We start from the raw sequence: 21,728 nt of genomic DNA on the forward strand, positions 1-21,728 counted from the left end.
GGCGCTATATAAATGCAAGTTCATTCTCTTTTATCATCAAACAGCATGCAATATAGAAATAACAACTTGCAATTACATAGCACTTTTAATGTGGTAAGATGTCCCTAGGGGCTTCACAGGAGTGTTATCAAACATAATTTGACACCGAACTACATAAGCTAATATTAGAACTGTTAGTCAAAAGCTTATTCAAGGAGGTAGGTTCTAAGGAGCATCTTAAACGAGGAGACGGAGAGATAGAGAGGCGGAGAGGTTTAGGGAGGGAATTACAGAGCTTAGGGCCTAAGTAGGTGAAGGCATGGCCACCAATGATGGAACAATTAAAATCAGGGCTGTGCAAGAGGCCAGAATAGATACAAGAATAGAGTGCAGTAGAATCTCAGCAGCACTTCTGTCATATTTTCAATGAGTACCTCAAGTCTCTTTCTTGATCTTCTAAGCCATACCCGCTTGTCGGGCATTGCAGTGCCCTGAAAATACAAGATGTTCTGAAGAAACAGCAACCGGAAAGCTGGCGTGCGAATGCTTACCCGGTTACCATACCAAAGGGAGCACACAATGCGAACGTAAGTGCTTATTATGCTACTGACTATGAGGGAATGTTTTCGTTCTTCTGTTTATAAAAATAAAATCCCATTAATAGTAATTGGGTTTGTCTATTTCTAATTGTACCAGAACATGAAGTAAAGACCGAACTTGTAATCCAGGAACAAATTTGTTCTTTAGCTGTGTCAGCCCAGGCACAGTTGGTAACACTATCACCCCTGAGTCATAAAGTTCTGGGTTCCAGGACTTGAACACAAAAATCAAGGCTGGCACTGCAGCCCAGTACTGAGGGAGTGCTGCACTGTCGTAGATGCCGTCTTTCAGATGGGACGTTAAACTAAGGCCCTGTCTGCCCTCTCAGGGTGAAAGTAAAAGCTCATGTGGCACTATTTTAAAGAGGAACAATGGAGTTATACCCAGTGTCTTGACCAATATATATTCCTCAACCCACGTCATAAAAGCAGATTACCTGATTGCTGTCACATTGCTGTTTGTGGGACTTTGCTGTGTGCAAATTGGCTGCCATGTTTCCAACTTTACAGCATTTCAAAAGTACTTTATTGGCTGTAAAGCTCTTTGAGACTAGTGTTCATGGAAAGCACTATATAAATGTAAGTCTTTCTTTTCTCCAAGCAGGCAGCAGTATTTAACTCATTGTGCAAGTTTAAAGTCTGATGTGTACAAACGTAATAAAATATAAGCAACAATATGCTGTTCTTTCTGCAGCAATTAATCCTTGCCTTGACAATGCCTGCGGCTCCAATGCTGTGTGTACCTATCTCGCACCCAACGCTTTCACCTGCAGTTGCCAACAGGGTTACCATGGCGACGGCCAGATCTGCTTACCCATTGATCCATGCCAAAAAAATTTTGGGAACTGCCCCACAAACTCAACGGTTTGCAAATACGATGGCCCTGGAAAGGTTGGTTCATATCCAGTTACTGTGAACTGCTTAACCCACTTCGGTATTTGCTGAGAATCTCTCTACACCCCAATACCCCAACCGTTAAATTTATGAGTGTGTGCCAACAGTAGGCAACTTCACCCTCCACCCACGTGTGTTAAAACCGCGGGCAGCGAGCATGAGGTTTTCAGTCAGTGTCAGCTTCCCATCGGAAAATTTGCCCCCAATGTATTGTTGCTGCTGTTGCCTACAGTGTGAAAGTCTGTTCACCTGCAACAACTTACAGTTATACAGCACCTTTGCCATAATAAAACACCCCAAAACTTTCACAGGAGCATTATCTGACAAACTTTGACGCTGAACCACATAAGGAGATGTTAGGAGAGGTGGTCAAAAACTTGGGCAAAGATGTTAGTTGTAAGGAGTGTCTTAAAGAGAAGGGAGGGATCGAGAGGTAGAGGGAATTCAGAGCATCAGGCCTCAGCAGCTGAAGGCATTGTCGCCAATAGAGCAGTGTAAGGCTGGAGGGGGTTTGAGATTGGGAGGGCAGGGCTATGATTGGCTGGCAGCTCTTGGAGGCGGGATCCCCGTCTTTAAAGGGCTGTTAATTGGCCTGACGCCGTGGATTCGCACCGGCATGTGGGTGGGGACTCCAAATGGCCGAGGCGGGGCTTTCCCCACATTTTCGGCCTGGCGTCGTGAGCCCCGCCATCAACACCAAATTCTGCCCAAAATGTTTACATAAAACGTATTTTATACTAACCAAAACACCACTTTCGTCTAAAGAGAAAGAAAGGAAGACTTGCAAATTTTAACATATTGTATGGTGGAACATATATTCCAAGAGTTAATCAATAATCCTACAGCGTTATACACCGTTATTTTCTTCTCTCTTCTAGTCTCATTGTCAGTGTCAGGAAGGCTACGAGAATCTGTCAGCGGGAATAGGATGCGACTTAACTGATGCCTGCAAGACGAACAATATATGCGATAAAAATGCCAACTGTGTCACGGTTGCCCCAGGACAGATTGAGTAAGAAGTTCATGTAAATGGATGTTCAAGTGGTAATGATGTCTAATGTTTACTGAGGGAAGTTAATGAATCACTTGAGGCTGTTTTATTAGCCTCGCCTGTGACCAGGTCAAACATGCCTTAAATTTGATACATTTTTGACTCAGTTTTGATGGCCTGAAGACATAGGCTGGCTTAGGCCACAGTCTTAGCAGTTACGCTGGGATCACAACTTCCGTCGTTCAACCAGCTGGACTTTGCTTGGTTCAGTGGAGTTTAGGTGTGAGTGGGATGGCACCTCAAATGCCCAGGGCTGGCAGGCACTCGCAGCACAGCTCTGATACCTGTCTTGCCCCAGGTGGAGTGAAAGTGGAGTTGAGGTACAAGATCAGCAATGATATCATTGAATGGCAGAGCAGGCTCAAGGGGTCATATGGCCTCCTTTTGGTCCTATTTATCACATTCTTATTTAGCTGAAATATCCCCCTGCCCGCCCGCTGGTGGGTGAATACTCAGTACCCCTCAAACCTGAGATGCCAGCCATCTCCTCTTTGGACCTCTGTCTAAAGGGTTCCAATCCAGATTTTTTTTTAAATGCCCTAATCTCTGAGGTTCCGACCTCTCCCATTGCTCCCCATCCCTAGTGGGGCCCATTGGCAGTCATGTACAAGCTGCTATTCCATATCTCACCCGATGTCCAGTCCTCTAACAGATCCCAGCAGGATAGGCCAGCAGGAACTCCCTGTCATAGAGCACCCTATGAGACAGAGTGACATTGGTCTTCATTGAATCACGCAGCACAGACAGAGGCCATTCAGCTCATTGTGCCTGTGCTAGCTCTTTGAAATAGCAATCCAATTAGTCCCACTCCCCCTCCTCATTCCCCATAGCTCCGCAAATGTTGTCATTTTAAGTATTTATCCAATTCCCCTTTAAAAGATACCATTGATTTTTTTTTTTTAATTCTTTAATGCCAGTGGGCATCACTGGCAAAGCCAGCATTTGTTGCCCATCCCAAAGTGTCCTTGAACTGAGTGGCTTGCTTGGCCATTTCAGAGGGCAGTTAAGAGTCAGCCACATTGCTGTGGGTCTGGAGTCACATGTAGGAGAGACCAGGTAAGGACGGCAGATTTCCTTCCCGAAAGGACATTAGTGAACCCGATGGGTTTTTACGACAATTGACGATGGTTTCATAATATCATTGCCAAGACGAGCTTTCAATTCCACATTTTTAACTGAATTTAAATTCCACCAGCTGCCATGGTGGGATTTGGACCCATGTACCCAGGGCATTACCCCGGGCCTCTGGATTACTAGTCCAGTGATATTATCACCACGCCACCGTCTCCCCACTCATGCAGCACTGGCTGTGTAAGAACATTTCTCCTCATCTTCCCACTGATGCTTCTGCAAATGTTCTTAAATCTGTGTCCTCTGGTTATTGGCCCTCCTGCCACTGGAAACAATTTCTCCCCATCTACTCGATAAAACCTTTCATGATTTTGAAAACCGCTATGAAATCAACTCTTAACCTTCTCTGCTCGAAGGCGAACAACCTCAGCTTCTCTCAGCTGTCCACATAACTGAAGTCCTTCATCCCTGGCACTATTCTGGTAAATCTCCTCCACACCCAGTCCAAGGCCTTGACATCCTTCTTAAAGTATGGTGCCCAAAACTGGATGCAGCACTCTGGCCGAGACCAGACCAGCTCCTTGTGACGAGTGCGACTGGACAATCCCAGGAACAGCTGATTCAGCTTGGTCCCTGCTCCTTTACAGTGTGTTGCATAGGACTCCTGCCTCAATTAGGGTGGGTGTCTGATGGTACCCCCAGCGCCTGTGGAAATTCGGGACCAGTGTGATTCAGAGCTTTTAACAGGCGGCCAAACTGGCCTAACAAAAGATAATTAGTTTTAATACATGTAAATGCTGATCGGGAAGCTTAATGCATTGTGTGAATGCCTCAACTAGGTGCACCTGCAATGAAGGGTACACCGGAGATGGCTCTGTCTGCTACGGAAACATCATGGAGAGAATCATGGAGCTGAACACTCAGTCAGGTGGTCAATGGCAGGGACGACTGACGTCAGCCATGTTGCTTTTTGGTAACATTCCTTTTCCTCAATTTTCATAAAAAGCTGTAGTTTTCCCAGATTTTCAGTAGACAATATAATCCTAGAGCCATATAAAACAGAAGTAGGCCATTCAGCCTCTGATGTCTGTGCTGGCTGTTTGGAAAAGCTATCCTACCCCATCTAATCTATCCAATAATTAATTTTATGCCAACTCCAGGCCTGATTTTAACAATGGAAGGGGTTTTGCGAGGTTGGTGAATGAGGTCGCTTACAATACCCATCTGTTCCGGGGTGGGAGAAAGGGGGAGGGAAAATGACAAGTCTGCTGGTCAGCACCAGATGGCTGGAGGAATTGGCTTCAAGGCATATCTCCTGGTGGTCACCTATTCGGGAAAGGGTGAAGTCTGCGGCAGGGGAGACAAACTTCCACTGTGGGGTCCAGAGGACACTCCAGCTTCTCCCAGCCCCACAAGGAAAGTAAAAGAATATTTACCTGTTCGAGCATCTTCTGACACTTAGCTCCTCTTCCCCCGCTGACATCCTCGGGACCAGGCATGCATATACAAAGAAGGAACCCACAGGCTTTTGGGTGTTGTTACAGAGGTGGAATGGGATAGTGCAGTGGCTTTCAAACTTATTCCGTGGACCACCAAGGCGGGGCAAAAGACCCCACACGCTTTCGCGCGCCACCTTAAACTCATCAGAATTAATGGGAACTTCCGGAAACTATTAATATTTTGCTGCTTTTTTGTTACTAAATGTAATAAATTTATGTGCAATATTTTAATTAAATATCACTCATAAATTATTAATTCATGCCAGAAAGAAAAGTAAAGATGTTTTCATATTATAAACATTAATACTACATGAGAACAAGCTTATTTGAAACATTCGAATATGTGTTATAAAATCATCACAATAATCTTCTTCTGAGAATCTAATATTTATATTAATCAAACAAAGTCAACAGTAACATAAATCTTGCTAATAAAACTACATTGTTGTTGCTCGTGCTTATGATGTCTCGTGCCACGCACGCGGGAGCCAGTCAGGTTGTGTGATGTCACGCGACTGGCGACAATGAGGCTTCTGGCCTGTTCTCTTGTCTGGTCTCGGCCGTGGCATTGTGCATCAGTGACTGCATTTTTGGACAAACCCGGGGACCGCCCGGAGGACTCTCCGCAAACCGCACTTCGAGAATCGCCGGGATAGTGGGTATTTGGCCCCCACTATCTGCTCCCTCTTGGCTTTTTATAGCAATTAATAATAATGGGCTTGTTGAAAAATTTAGGCATAATGAAGGACTGCTTCCCTGGTCATGTGCTTCTGGGCAATAACTTAAATTGAGGGAAATCAGGGCGCTATGAGTCCACAATTTCCTGTAAGTTCCTGAAAGAAATTAGGATTCTTTCAAAAAAAATAACATTTTGGGATACAATATAGGAGTAATTTGTGACATGTGGTGAGTGTAGCAGGCGTGGGTGAAACAGGTACCTTTGGACCTATGGGGCTGGATTTTAAGAGCCCACTGCCAATCATGACAGCAAGTTTAAAAAATGGCAGCCGGCCCGCATTTAGCCACCGCAGTCTCAAGCGTGATGACTCATTTAAACAGCTGGGGTGGGCCGCCCACCCCTCCGCCAAAATCTTGTGGAGGGGGCGGGCTGTCCGTCCCCGGCAATGGCATCAGCTGCCGGTGTGCACTGGCGCTGCCGCCCAATTTAAATTTTTAAAGCCCTAACACCCAAAATTAAATAAATAAATTTCTAATGCCCCTTTCCCACCACCCCCTCAGAACAATTAAAATAACTATTTGCCCTTCCCCACCCCCCCCCCAAAACACTTGTCTTTAACATCTGACCTTCCCCCTCACCGAAACTGCACAAAGTTTAAGGTTCAACCCTTCCCACCATCCCTACACCCATTATGTTTATTTGACACCCCCCCCTCCCAATGCCCGCAATTACAAACTTACCTCCACCCCCCTCCCGCCAGCGTGGCACCGCGTTTCCCCGGATGGGGATCTGAAGACGCGGGAGTGCCGAATGCCGCACCGAAGGTCACTGCGGGCCCTCCTGATTGGAGGTAAGTGTTATGTAAATTCATTAATTTTATTCATTTGCATATTTAAATAGTGGTCCCATCGCCCAGTGGCAGAGGGGCCGCCACAGAGCCTCGCCACCGCCGGTTGCCCCGGCGTCGAGGTCCGTGGTGGGTCTCATCCAGAGCCATCTTCAGTTCCGCCTCCTCTGCCGCCTTGGATCACGATGTCGAGGGCTTAGTAAAATCCAGCCCATGGTGTCCAAAGCTCTCCATCACTGAGGATTTTCCTTACCTAATGTCTGAGTCTGTTGGAGACTAATCAGCAGAGATTGGTTGCTACGATTGGTTAACGACTCCATTATCATTGTATCATGGGACCACCAGAGTAGTAAAGGGTGAATTAGATGGACTTGTCATTTTCCAACTAGCAGTTCCTATGTTCTACCCCAGGTAAATTAGTCCTATCATTTAAATGCTTCCTGTATTGATATGTTTAAGTATATTTTCCATTGGTATTGTCATAAAATAGAATTTTTCAAATGACTTCATTATGTATTTCTATAATGATACACCTTTATTCTCTCCCAGGTACTGGTTATTCCAAAGCACTGACCAATTTTGGTCCTTTCACTTTATTTGTACCCACTGACAAGGCCTTTAAAGCAGTTGATGTAAGTTAAAGAATCATTCCTATTTATGACTTTTCTGGGGAGTAAGGTAAGGGAAGTTACTGCTGGGGCTTGGCGTACTTTCTGTCTGAACATTCTGTGCTTTGATTTTTAAACTCCTCTGGTCCAGTGAGAGTGGTACATGGAGGTGAGGGTTAAGATGAGGCTGAGTCACTTCCTGAGGTTTCACTAACCCCACCTGATGACATCACATCATCATCAAATTTGGTTGGTTGATGCTCCCCCCCACTGCAAGCAGGCGGGGAGGAGGAGGGGGTGGGGGGCTGAGTCAGGGGACGGGTCCTACTTAATGTTACAAAGTCACGGGGCCTATGATGTCATCGGTAATGCGACGGGATTTTAACTTCTGTAAGTTTTCAAATATTACTTTTGTGAAAAATCCTTGAGGAGCAGGAGTTCTCCCCTCCTCAACCCCACCCCTATGCCCCAGGACCCTCCACCTTAGGCCTTCCCCAGCACCTCAGCCTTACATCGCCCCCTCTGTACGCTGGCATCCACTGTCAAAGGACTTGCCCAGTACTGAGGTTATGCCCTTGTGTCCTAAGCCTCTCCACCCGATAAGATAAACTGAGGCCTCACCTGCCCTCTCAAGTGGATGTAAAAGATCCCATGGCAGGGGAGATCTGCCCAATGGTCTGATCACTATTTATCCCTCAAATCTACATCACTAAAAAAAAACCTGGTCATTATCACTTTGCTTTCTGTGGAATCTTGCTGTGTACAATTTGGCTGCCACATTTCCTACATTACAACAAAAGTGCTTCATTTGCTGTAAAGCTCGGGCATGTCCCGAGGTTGTGAGAGGTGCTATATAAATGCAAGATCTTTGTTTTTTCCTGATAATAGAGTTCATCATGCAGCTTGAAGCAGCTGTACTGAAACAGATTAGACACCTGATGCAAATATGTAAACTTTGCTCATAACAAATTTCTCACATTTTAACCCAGGTAAACAGTGTTTTGACAGACAAAGACAGAACACAGTATCTTGCAAAGCTGCACATCATTGCAGGCCAGTTAAGCACAGCGGATTTAAATGCCATCAGTGCCTTTTACACTTTGACCGGGAGATCGGGTGTGACTATACTTAAAGAGGTGGTGAGTTTGTGATGCAAAGGAAACATGTGCTTTAGCAGCAGACAAAAAACCAAGATAAACTTCTAACCTGTGAACTTCTATCGGCTACTTAAAGGTCCACCAAAATTGTTCAGTTTACAACCCTGGAAGTAAATAAATGTCTAAAATGGCGGTGGAAGTAAATTTAAGAACAACTTTCAAAAGGGAATTGTACAAAAACTTGAAGGGGTAAAATTTGCAAGGTTATGACAAAAGAGCATGGGAATGGGACTAGGAACATAGGGCTCAGGAGTAGGAGTACTCCATTTGGCTCTTCGAGCCTGCTCTGCCATTCGATAAGATCATAGCTGATCTGGTTGTGGTCTCAACTCCACTTTCCTGTCTGCCCCCCCATAACCCTTGACTCCCTTGTCTATCAAAAATCTCTCTAACTCAGCCTTGAATAAATTCAATGACCCAGCCTCCACTGCTTTCTGGGGAAGAGAATTCCACAAACTAACAACCCTCTGAAAGAAAAAATGTTTCTCCTCATTTCCATCTTAAAAGAGAGACCTCTTATTAAACTGTGTCCCCTAGTTCTAGGCTCCCCCACAAGAGGAAACAACCTCCTGGTATCCACTGTATCAAGTCCCCTCAGGATCTTGTATGTTTCAATAAGATCATCTCTCATGCTTCTAAACTACAACGGGCACATGCCCAACCGGTTCAACCTTTAAGATAAGCCATCCCCAGAATGAGTTGAGTGAACCTTCTCTGAATTGCTAATGCACTTGTATCCTTTTTCAAATAAGGAGATCAAAACTGTACACAGTACTCTAGAGGAGGTCTCCCCATGGCCCTGTACAGCTGCACTAAAACTTCACAAACAAGAAATGCTGGAAATACTCAGCATGTCTGGCAGATGAAGGGTCAATGACCTGAAACGTTAACTCTGCTTCTCTCTCCACAGATGCTGCCAAACTTGCTAAGTATTTCCAGCATTTCTTGTTTGTGTTTCAGATTTCCAGCATCTGCAGTATTTTGCTTTTATATTTTTGCAGTAAAACTTCCCTACTTTTATATTCCATTCCCCTTGCAATAAACACCACCATTCCATTTACCTTCCTAATCACTTGCTGTATCCTCATACTAACTTTTTGTGATTCATGTACCAGGACACAAAGATCCCTCTGTACCACTGAGTTCTGCAGTCTCTCTCCATTTAAATAGTATACTGCTTTTCTATTCTTCCTGCCAAAGTGGATAAGTTCACATTTTCCCACATCTGCCAAATTTTTGCCCACTCACTTAACCATCTAAATCCCTTTGTAGACTCTTTACCCCCAGTCGACAACTTACTTTCCTTCCTATCTTGGCATCATCAGCAAATTTAGCTACCATACATTTGGTCACTTCATCCAAGTCATTTATATAGATTGTAAATAGTTGAGGCCCCAGCACTGATCCCTGTGGTCTTCCACTAGTTACAGCTTTCCAACCCAAAAAAGACCCATTTATCCCTACTGTCTGCTTCCTGTTAGCTAACAAATCCTTTATCCATGCTAATACGTTACCCCCTATACCATGTGCTCTTATCTTGTGTAGTATTGGATCAAAGTATTGGATTAGTATCAAAGAACCAGGCATGATGGGCCAAATGGCTGCCTCTTGTGCTGTATCATTTATAATTCTATAAAGAACTCGAAGGGAATTGATGCTTTCTTTGCTATAAGGCTGTGTTAGTTTAACTTAAACCTTGTTGCAGTTATTCAACATTGCATCTCGGTTTTCAAGAGCTTTTCCATTGGTTGGCATTATTGACTCAATAAGTAAAATCTACAGTAAACCTTCAGCCCATAGCTCTGTTTACACAAACTCTCAAAGCTAATTTACTTTCTTAAGAATTTTAACTGGACATTACTGGCACTCTCTAATAGGTTCATCCTTTATGGGTCCATTCGCCCACATAGGGGAGAATTTTAACCTCAATAAACGGGCGGGTTTGGATTGGGTGGGGGTTTAAAGTCTGGAAACCTCTGTTTCCCAATCCAAACCTGCCTCCAACCTGCCCATTTCCAGCTCTAACTGAGGCCAGATGTTGGGTGGGCATATGATAATGGGCTGCAATCCTCATTGTAATTCAGTTTTTCAACTTTAACTGCTGTCGGCGGGTTTCACGAGTATTGGAAAATCCAGCAGCTTCACTGAGGTGAGGACTTTGGTGGATTCAAGAGATGAGTGTCTTCATACCTACCTCCTGGATCTAGGGGCCTACCTGAGAAGTCTCCCCAATCGTGCACTTCCTCCCCAACAACCTTCACCCCAGGCCTCTGTTCCCTACCCCATCAGGGCCTACAAACTTGAATAGTGTTTCACCAACAGGCCTCTGAACCCTCCCCCCGCCATCAACAAGTGCCAGTCCCCCGATCCCCTACCACCTTGAAGACTTCAATCTTTTTTCAATACCCCCTCCCCACCCTGGGCTTCAAACTTTGAACTCCAATCCTTCCCCCATACCGAGGTATCCAACCTGCCCCCAAGACCTTCAATCCCACCCCCCACCTCTCTCCCCCACCCCCCACCTCTCTGCCCTGCCCCCCCATCCTCAGATTTCTCCCCGCCCTCCTGGCCTTTGTATGCCAATTTCCCCTCCCCCTTCAAGGCATCCTGCCTCCGCTAAAGGCCTCCAATCATTCCCTCAGGCCTGCCATCCCCTCCCACAAGGCTTCTGACCTCCCCCTCCTCAGGTACCTGACAAACCCCCCCCTACCCCCCCCCACCCCCAGGACCGGCAGCCCACCTGATCCACCGCCCCCCTTCTCCCCCTACAACCAACCCTTAGGGGCAGAGACAGGAGAAATTATAATGGGGTATAAGGAAATGGTAGAAGCATTAAACAAATAGTTTCTGTCTGTTTTCAAAATTGAGGACACAAAGAACATACCAGAAATTGTGGGGGACCAAGAATCTGAGAGTGAGGAATTTAAGGTAATTAACCTTAGTCAAGAAAAAGTACTGGAAAAATTAATGGGACTAAAAGCTGAGAAATCCCCTGGACCTGATGGCCTACACCGTAGGGTTTTAAAAAAGGTAACGCGTGCAGTGCCACTATTCAAGAAAGGAAGGGGAATGAAAACAGGGAACTATAGGTCAGTTAGCTGGACATCAGTATCAGGGAAAATGCTAGAATCTATTCTTAAGGAGGTGGTAACAGGACGCTTGGAAAGTCAGAATATTATTAGGCAGAGTCAACATGGTTTAATGAGAGGGAAATTGTGTTTAGCAAACCCATTAGAGATTTTTGAGAATGTAACAAACGGAACAGATAAGAGGGTAGCAGTGAATGTAGTATATTTGGATTTTCAGAAGACAGTTAATAAGGTCCTATACATAGAGTCATAGAGAGATACCACACTGAAACAGGCCCTTTGACCCACTGAGTCTGTGCTGACCATCAACCACCCATTTATACTAATCCTACATTAATCCCATATTCCCTACCACATCCCCACCATTCTCCTACCACCGACCTTCACTAGGGGCAATTTAGAATGGCCAGTTTACCTATCAACCTGCAAGTCTTTGGCTGTGGGAGGAAACCGGAGCACCCGGCAGAAACCCACACAGTCACAGGGAGAACTTGCAAACTCTGCACAGGCAGTACCCAGAATCGAACCCAGGTCATTGGAGCTGTGAGGCTGCGGTGCTAACCACTGCGCCGCCAAACAGGAGGCTGTTGCACAAGGTTAGGGCTCCTGGGATTGGGGGTAATGGATGGAAGATTGATTAACAGACAGAAAACAGAGTCAGAATAAACGGGTAATTTTCAGGATGATAGGATGTAAATAGGGGAGTGCTGCTATGATCAGCGCTCAGCTGTTGACAATCTATGTAAATGACTTAGATGAGGGGACTGAGTGTAATGTATCCAAGTTTGCTGATACTACAAAGTTAGGTGGGAAAACAAGCTGTGAGGAGGGTGCAAAGAGGCTGGAAAAATATAAACAAGTTAAGTGATTGGACAAGAAGGTGGTTAATGGAGTATGATTTGGGGAAGTGTGAAATTATTCACTTATACACTAGTAAATGTTGATATTCAGTGGGATTTGGGGGTCCTTGTACATGAATCACAGCAAGTTAACATGCAGGTACAGCAAGCAGTTAGGAAGGTAAATCATATGTTCGTCTTTATTGCAAGAGGGTTGGTGTATAAGAGTAAGGAAGTCTTGCTGCAATTATCTATGTCTTTGATGAGAACAGTGTAGTTTTGGCTTTCTTACCTAAGGAAGGATATACTTGCCTTAGAAGAGGTACAACAAAGGTTGACTAGATTGATTCCTAGGATAAGAGGGCTGTCCTATGAGGAGAGATTGAGAAGACTAGGCCTATATTCCCTGGAGTTTAGAAGAATGAGAGGTGATCTCACTGAAATGTTTAAAATTCTTAGAGGTCTTGACAGGGTAGACGTTGAGAGGAGGTTTCCCCTGGCTGGAGAGTCTGGAACTCTCAGGATAAGGGGGCTTCCATTTAGGACTGAGATGAGGAGAAACCTCTTCACTGAGAGAGTTGTGAATCTTGGGAATCTTCTACCCCAGGAGACTGTGGATGCTGAATTGTTGAGAATATTCACGACTGGGAGGGATAGATATTTGGGCACTAAGGGAATCAAAGAAAATGGGGATCGGGTAGGAAAATGGAGTTAATGTAGAAGTTCAGCCATGATCTTATTGAATGGAGGAGCAGGTTCGATGGGCATATGGTCTTCTCCTGCTCCTAGTTCTTGTGTTCTTAATTAGATCACCCCTTAAATCTTCCATATTCAAGGGAATAACTCTTGGTTCGGTATCCGTGCCGAACAACTTGTGCTGTGCAGGGACAAACTGAGAGTATCCATCCACATTCAGGGTACAACTTGACTTCAGAGAGATGTGAAATGACATTCCTGACATGCTAGGCTTTACCCCATGAAAATTCTGGTAGATGCTGGTGGAACTGGGATAGAGTTCACATTGTGTAGAAGGTAAGTGGACTAACAGCTAACAGGCGCACGGTCAAAATGATCTCCTGGACAGGCTTTCATCACCTGAAGGGGGCAGAGAAGAACTTAGCCGTATTTTTTGTCCCTCCCATAAGATTACATGGCTGCGGAGATTGCAGGGTGTATTGGGGTAGGGTTTGTAGGAAGTATCTAGTCATAATGCTCCAGGCATCATGTCTTGTGGGCAGGTGTTGATAAACCAGACAGTCTTTCCCTGCCTGCTGTTTTGTGCATTCATATATCAGACAGACGAGTAATTGGAGTGTGCCTGATGGAGATCGCTAGTGTCTAGTCTTAGTATTGCTGCAATTGTAACAATTCCCAAATAAACAATATCATGTAATAGGACCAAAAGACATCTTCATGCATTTGCTAATTTGTTGTTGTGTGTCTCAGGACTTGAAGACAACCAATAATAACAACAAAACATTCCTTTGTGTTTTTTTGTTTGGTACTGCTCTAAAGCAGGAAAAGGGAAAGCATGATTTTTCCAATCTACATCCTTCCTATGAGCACTAGTACAATGCACAATCAGCACTGTGGCAGGCAAACCTGGGACATCAAGCAGTTCGGAAACTTCCTATTTGTATCGTTAAAGTCAGAATGCAAAACATGGTCCACATACCTAGAACTAAACAACCCAGAATGAACACTGGGGACTTTATTTACACAGTTTATCTTAATTGATTCTCTCATCCTGCAAGATTCAGGATCAGTACAAAGCAGTATTGGTATAGCGTACTTGATTGATTGAAAATGTGTATAAAAGTACATTCAATTCGGTTGCATTCACACTATAACTGCAGTGGTGTGAGGCTGTTTTCGGATTCACACCAAAGCTAAGAAGGTGCAGCTTACAGCTGGATTCAGGGCCCAACTTGGCTCTGATGTGAAGCAGAGAAAGATTCCACAGAGGAGGCAGTCTCACTCTCTCTCCATATGAGGTCAGATGGGACCCTATCCCTGACACTACAATTATACAGTGAATGCAGCCCTAAAGAGCAATGGAACTTGATAGAATCTGTAAATAGGGCAATATACCAAGAGTTATAGATAGATCCTCAAACACTGTAATTCGCTATGTGATTTAAGTTTCTTTGTCTTTATCTTTGGTGTTTCTCTTCATTAGAATAACCAGCTAAAGCTGCGCATTTATGGAAACAACAAAAAGGCACGGATTCTCACTGGGAATGTCATTGCCTCCAATGGCCTGATACACATTATTGATAAAGTGATGGATGGTATCGAACCCACAGTTAAAAGCAGCAAGCAGGTAAACTCACACAGCTGCTTTGTGTAGTGGATAACTATGGAAATGAAATTCACTCTGTTTGAATGCTTAACTTGTGCGATGATCTAACAGAATATTGCCTTTTGAGTGGAAGCAAATATTCCACTTTCGCAGTTAGGCATTGTATAGGGAGTAGTAGTCTGATCACTATGGGACTGGCCGAGCAACCCTCAAGGTTATGGGTTCAGAATCCCACTGTGACGAGTAGTGAATCTGATACTGTGTGAGCCAGCACCAGAAGACGATAGTGACAGCTGCCCCACTGTCGTAAAAACCCAACTGGTTCGCTAATGTCCTTCAGCGATGTGAACCTGTCACCCTATCTGATCTGTTCTACATGTGACTCCACTCCCATCAAGACAACTAAGCATACTGGATTATGTGTCACCCACATCCCAGAATTAAATTATAGAAAATATCAGGGTGAGATTCAGTGAGAGAACTCAGACAAGAAAAATTGCATGCCCATTAAGAATCTCACCCAGTTTTTCAGTACTGGGTCCCCTGCTTTTTGTGGTGATGTTAATGATTTGGACGTGAATGTAGAGGGCATGATCAAGAAGTTTGCAGATGACGCAAAGATTGGCCGTGTGGTAGATAGCAAGGAGGATAGCTGTAGGCTACTAGAAGATATTGATGGTCTGGTCAGATGGGCAGAAAAGTGGCAAATGGAATTTAACCTGGAGAAGTGTGAGCGATAAATTTGGGGAGGTCAAACAAGGCAAATGAATACACAATTAATGGGAAGATACTGAGATGTGTAGAGGAAGTGAGGGACCTTGGAGTGAATGTCCACAGAACCCTGAAGGTAGCAGGACAGGTCGATAAGGTGGTTAAGAAGGCATATGGAATCCTTTCCTTTATTAGCCGAGGTATAGAATATAAGAGCAGGGAGGTTATGCTGGCACTGTATAACTCATTGGTGAGGCCACAACTTGAGTACTGTGTGCAGTTCTGGTCACCTCATTACAGAAAGGATGTAATTGCACTAGAGAGGGTACAGAGGAGATTGATGAGGATGTTGCCAGGACTGGAAAAATGCAGCTATGAGGAAAGATTTAGACTGGGGTTGTTCTTCTTGGAACAGAGAAGGCTGAGGGGAGATCTAATTGAAATGTACAGATTTGTGAGGGACCTGGATAAAGTGGAGGTGAAGGGTCTATTCACCTTAGCAGAGAGGTCAGTGAAGAGGGGCCATAGATTTAAAGTGAATGGCAGAAAAATTAGAGGGGAGATGAGGAAAAGCTTTTTCACCCAGAGGGTGGTGATGGTCTGGAACTCACTGCCTGAAAGGGTAGTTGAGGCAGAGATCCTCAGCCCATTCAAAAGGAGTCTCGATAACATCTCGTGCCATAATCTGCAGGGCTACGGACCAAATGCTGGAAGGTGGGATTAGAATAGGTGGATCGTTTTTTGACCGGCATGGACACAATGGGCCAAGTGGCCTCTTTTTGTGCCATAAACTTTATATGATTCTACGATTCTAACCCTCCCTGTCTGATTTTCCTCTACCTGCCTAACTCATGTGACAACATAGGAACAGGAATAGGCCATTCAATCCTTTCAAGCCTGTTCCACCATTCAGTTAGATCATGGCTGATCTGTATCTTAACTCCATTTATCTGCCTTGGGTCCGTAACCCTTAATACCCTTACCTAACAAAAATCTACCAATATAAGTTTTGACATTTTTAATTGACGCCCAGCTTTAGCAGCTATTTGGGGGAGAGAGTTCCAGATTTCCACTACACTTCAGGTGAAGAAGTGCTTCCTGACATTACCCCTGAATGGCTTAGCTCTAATTTTAAGGTTATGCCCATTTATTCTGGGCTCCCCCCATCAGAGGAAACATTTTCTCTCTCTATGTACACTATCAACACCTTTAATCATCTTAAACACTTCAATTAGATCACCCCTTAATCTTTTATACTCACGGGAATACAAGCCTAGTCTTTGTAACCGGTTCTCCAATTTAACCCTCTTAGTTTTCAACTTTGATCATTCAACTCCCCTAAAATGTTATGTTTTCGCTGGTTTGCTGGATATTTTATCTATCTGACTTATCTCAAAGCAATGCAGATATGATATTAGTTCTAAACCAACAACTGGTTTATTTACTGTATTTTAAGATATCTCAGCACTTACAAGATTTCAATACAATATCTTTCTCAGAACACAGTCTGTTTGCTAGAACTTTCCAGCTGTCTGTTTTAGTTTCAGCTTCAAAACACTAGGCTTAAGTAATCAAGCACAGTGAACACTGACAGACTAAAGCAATCAAACCCAGATCAATCAAACCATTGAACACTACATAAATTAAAGAGAAAAATGTGCCACAATTTTATATGTTACGCTCTCCTGTTCTGGAAGGAATATTGGCAAGGTCCATTTTCCGCGGGTATTAATGATTGTGTTTTTCCCTCGTTCCATCAGAAAACCCTGTACACAATAATTTCAGAAACTGCAAAGTTCAAGAGATACAAGGAATTACTGCAGGTAAGAACCAGTAAAGCATTATATCACAAAATTCAAAAATTTCAAGTAAGAATAAATAATGTCGCCTTTAATGGCCTTTTCAAAAATACATTCCCGTTTGGCTTCTTTAAAAGGTGTAAGTTAGAACTTAGGAACAGCTTCAAGCAGTTAGTGACAGTCTTATAAAGAAATGAGAAAATTAATAGCACGTCACCTACTCAGCTTGTCCTGCTCAATAAAAATGACATGTGGTGGCTTTGTGTAAATGTTTCTCGTGTCGAGGGTTGTCTTTGCGATTGGAAGCCTGTGACCAGTGGTGTACTGCAGCGATCGGTACTGGGACCCTTGCTGTTTGTAGTGTACATTAATGATTTAGACATGAATATAGGAGGTTTGATCAGTAAGTTCGCAGATGACATGAAAATTGGTGGTGTCGTAAATAGTGAGGAGGAAAGCCTTAGGTTACAGGATGGGCTGGTACAATGGGCGGAGCAGTGGCAAATGGAATTTAATCCTGAGAAGTGTGAGGTGATGCATTTTGGGAGGACTAACCAAGGCAAGGGAATATACAATGGATGGTAGGACCCTAGGAAGTACAGAGTGTCAGAGGGACCTTGGTGTACTCGTCCATAGATCACCAAAGGCAGCAGCACAGGTAGATAAGGTGGTTAGGAAGGCATATGGGATACTTGCCTTTATTAGCCGAGGCATAGAATATAAGAGCAGGGGCATTATGATGAAGATATATAAAACGTTAGTTAGGCCACAGCTGGAGTGCTGTGTACAGTTCTGGTCACCACACTATAGGAAGGATGTGATTTCATTGGAGAGGGTGCAGAGGAGATTCACCAGGATGTTGCCTGGGCTGGAGCATTTCAGCTATGAAGAGAGAATGGATAGGCTAGGGTTGTTTTCCTTAGAGCAGAGAAGGCTGAGGGGGGACCTGATTGAGGTATACAAAATTATGAGGGGCATTGATAGGATAGATAGGAAGAAACTTTTTTCCTTAGCAGAGGTGTCAATAACCAGGAGGCATAGATTTAAGTTATGGGGCAGGAGGTTTAGGGGGGATTTGAGAAATAATTTTTTTACTCAGAGGGTGGTTGGAATCTGGAACACGCTGCCTGAAGAAGTGGTAGAGACAGGATCCCTCACAACATTTTAGAAGTATTTAGATGAGCACTTGAAATGCCATAACATACAAGGCTATGGGCCAAGTGCTGGAAAATGGGATTAAAATAGCTAGGTGCTTGATGGCCAGCACAGACACAATGGGCCGAAGGGCCTGTTTCTGTGGTGTATAACTCTATGACTCTATCTTTCCTCTCGTTTGACTAACATTCTCCTTTTACAACCAGAAATGTGATCTTGCCCAACTTCTAGAAACGTCTGGACCATTTACAGTTTTCGTCCCAAGCAACAGTGCTTTCGGTGCCATGAAACATGAAACACTAGATTACTTGCTTTCAACAGAGGTAACAAAATAAAAATTTTCTGATATGCAGATTTTATTACAGTACATAACTCTCCTCCGGCAGTTTGTTGGTAGACTGGAATTATGTTAGGCGTTTTGGCGGGAGTGAAGTTTTTGCAGAGCCAGTAAATAACCAGTTTAGGAATCACACAAACTATGATGATTTTTCTCACCCCTTGGAGTTGTTTAACACCTCGGTTAAAATGAGTCGGTTGAGAGGTACCTTACATCTTAATATCCTTGTTTTGGTGTCAGCCTTGGCTCAGTGGTAGCACTAAGGCATGAGTCCAAACCCCACTTCAGAGACGTGAGCACACAATCTAGGTCAGGGGTCAGCAACCTTTTGTACCTGAAGAGTCTTTATCAAAAAAAATTGCCTAAAATAAAAACCATTGGGAGCTGAAAATTAAGATTCAGAATTTCTAAACCAAAACCCGGCAAATTGCTAAGTGTCTCTCATACAGTGCGTTATTGAATAAATAAAATACATGTATTGAATTTACGTATCAATAGAAAAACATCGAAATTAAAATAAACCCAACTCACGTTTTTTGTTCAGGTTTTATGTGCCAATTTGCATGAACTATGTATAAGCATGTTCAAAAAGAAAATGTGAAAATTGTGAACCACATTAGTTTAATGGAAAAACACCTTCCCATTTTGAATTAAAAAATGTCATAAGAAATTTACATATAAAGCTAAAAGAATGCTTTTTGTCTTCGTGTTTTTAGAAACAGATCTTGGGATAAGTGGAAATTTTCTGACGATAATTTTATCAGTAAAGTCATCTTTAAAACAAACTAACTTAAGATGCGTAGAATTAGGACAATATTTTCGGCTTTTGATTCTTGTGATTAAAAAATAGCTTCTAATAGCACATTCAGAATAATTTATCATCTGTTATATAAGAAGCAATGATGGCCACAATCATAAAACATATTCCTTGAACCAAAGGCATTATCTATTACCATGGTGTAGCTATTCCACTCGAACAGGTTTATTTAGAGCACAATGACGTTTTTTGTTAAACTAATCATTTGAAACCACAAAGTGCAGCATAACGATTAGACTTTTATCCCCATAATAAAAACGCGGCACTTACTTTCCGTGACTTAATTTTTTTTAGGCTTTTTTTCATGATAATGTGATCCTGCGGGAAAAGATTAGGAGCCAGAAATGAGATGTTAAAGAGCTGCAGATTGCAGATCCCTGATCTGGGGTGACACTCCCAGTGCAATACTGAGAGAGTGTTGCATTGCCAGGGGCGCCATCTTTCAGATGAGATGTTATACCCAGGCCCATCTCCCTGTTGAGATGGCTGTAAAAATCCCACTGCACATGGATACAGAGCAGTGGTATTCTCCCTGTGTCCTAATGACAATTTCTCCCCCAACAAATTCGTCCAAAATCAGATTAATTCATCCTATTGCTGTTAGTGGGATCTTGCTGTGCACAAACTGGTCAATAAAACAATAGTGACTGTACCTCTAAAGTAATTCAATAGCGTGGGAGGTATTTTGGGATATTATGAGGATGTGAAAGGCACTATTTCAAAGCAACAGCAAAATACTGCAGATGCTGGAAATGTAAAATAAAATCAGAAAGTGCTGGAAATACTCAGCGGATCAGGCAGCATCTGTGGAGAGAGAAGCCGAGTTAACCGATTTTCACTTTGAGTTTGGGAACCTGACATCCGGAAAATTTCTGGATCTCTACCCCATGCCCCATCTGTGTTGCTCACGCGATGCAATCGTCCGATGTGAATACCCTAATTGGGCTGGAGGCGAGCTCGGAGGTCATTTAGTGGAACCAAGTGTTACCAGGAGATGAGAGCTGTTTACACAGCACGAGCAGCAAGGGCAGACAGCAGCCATGTTGGGGCCTACTGCTGCCTTGCAGAAGTGAGGAGGCCGCACAGCACAGGGCCAGAGGCCTCACTGTGCACAGAAGTGGGCAAAGAGCCAACTGAAAGGTACTGTGCCCTATCTGGAGCAAGATGCCCAGATCCCAAACATTTTCAGGAAGGAAAACCTTTCATTTCTGCCCACATTGGACCAGGTGCAACTGCCAGGTTGTGTTCAGCGACTGACAAGTTGAAAATCATCTTCTCGCCCTCCAGGGCCCATTAACTTAGCTCCTCATGGGCTGTTAATTGGAGGTGATCAGGGTTCTGACTTAACCATCCCCAACCCACGCCCTCACTTTGAAAATTCCAGCGTGTCCCCAAGGTGTTGGCATACAGACACAACGTTCAGGAGCACTATTTTTAAAGCATTTTTAAAATTGCGGCCCCCATGGGTAATTGAAAATGTCAGCCAACATTTCAGATCAATGACCCATCATCAGAATGCAAGACTTTATTTTCATGGGATCATTTTCTGGGTTTGTGAATAATTGTGAGCTACGTGCTCTATATTTCACAGTGAGTCTCTCTGCTGGCAGCATGAATTTGAAAAGTGCACCCTTCTATGTGAGCGTATATCTGTTTGGTGTAATTTCAGAATTGTTTGTGGTGGTGGTGGTAATATTCCATTTTTGTTCAGGGCAAGCAGAAGCTTAAGGAATTAGTGAAACATCACATCGTTCCTGCAACTGAGGTTAGTTTATTCTTTGAAATACAATTGTGAAAAGTACAAACAGAACCAAAATACTGCGCATGCTGCAAATCTGAAATTAAAACAGAAAATACTGGAAACATTCAGCAGGTCAGGCGGCTTCTGTGGAGAGAGAAAAAGCTAACGTTTCAGGTCAGAACTGGAAGAAGTTAGAGATGTAACAGTTTATAAGCAAGTCTAGAGCCCAGGTAAAAAAGGCAGACATGGGGGTTGGGGGGAGGGGCGGTGTGGGATTGGAGGAAAGAACAAAAGGGAAGGTCTGTGATAGGGTGGAAGGCAGGAATGATTAAATGACAAAAAGGACGAATGTGTGAGCAAAAAGGGACTGGAATGGAACAAGTAAAAGAAACAAAAGATGGGACTAGTGGAAGTGTAAATGGCAACAGCAGAACCATTCCCAGCACCTGCTGTCTGAAAATTTGGTCTGAAATTATTGAAGGTTGTAAAGTGCCAAGTCAAGAGGCAACATGAGGAAACATTTTTTGCACAGTGAGTTCTTGTGATCTGGAATT

The 21,728-nt window shown here is 43.7% G+C and overlaps 1 protein-coding gene across 6 annotated transcripts in view; it reads left to right on the forward strand.

Annotated features, from left to right (window-relative positions):
- Nucleotides 1-21,728, forward strand: part of LOC137379456 (stabilin-2-like) — a 171,378-nt gene that overhangs the window by 22,022 nt on the left and 127,628 nt on the right. For 4 of the 6 annotated variants that reach the window (XM_068050295.1, XM_068050297.1, XM_068050298.1 and 1 more), the window contains 10 exons: nt 441-566; nt 1,273-1,469; nt 2,351-2,484; nt 4,434-4,567; nt 7,169-7,251; nt 8,217-8,366; nt 14,492-14,635; nt 17,086-17,148; nt 18,486-18,602; nt 21,145-21,198. In XM_068050295.1, the coding sequence (XP_067906396.1) occupies nt 441-566; nt 1,273-1,469; nt 2,351-2,484; nt 4,434-4,567; nt 7,169-7,251; nt 8,217-8,366; nt 14,492-14,635; nt 17,086-17,148; nt 18,486-18,602; nt 21,145-21,198 (1,202 nt within the window). The remainder of the gene's footprint in view (nt 1-440; nt 567-1,272; nt 1,470-2,350; nt 2,485-4,433; nt 4,568-7,168; nt 7,252-8,216; nt 8,367-14,491; nt 14,636-17,085; nt 17,149-18,485; nt 18,603-21,144; nt 21,199-21,728) is intronic. The other 2 variants (XM_068050299.1, XM_068050300.1) reach the window with 1 other exon arrangement.

Source organism: Heterodontus francisci, chromosome 18 (genome assembly GCF_036365525.1).
Source record: "Heterodontus francisci isolate sHetFra1 chromosome 18, sHetFra1.hap1, whole genome shotgun sequence".
Classification (NCBI taxonomy): Eukaryota; Metazoa; Chordata; class Chondrichthyes; order Heterodontiformes; family Heterodontidae; genus Heterodontus; species Heterodontus francisci.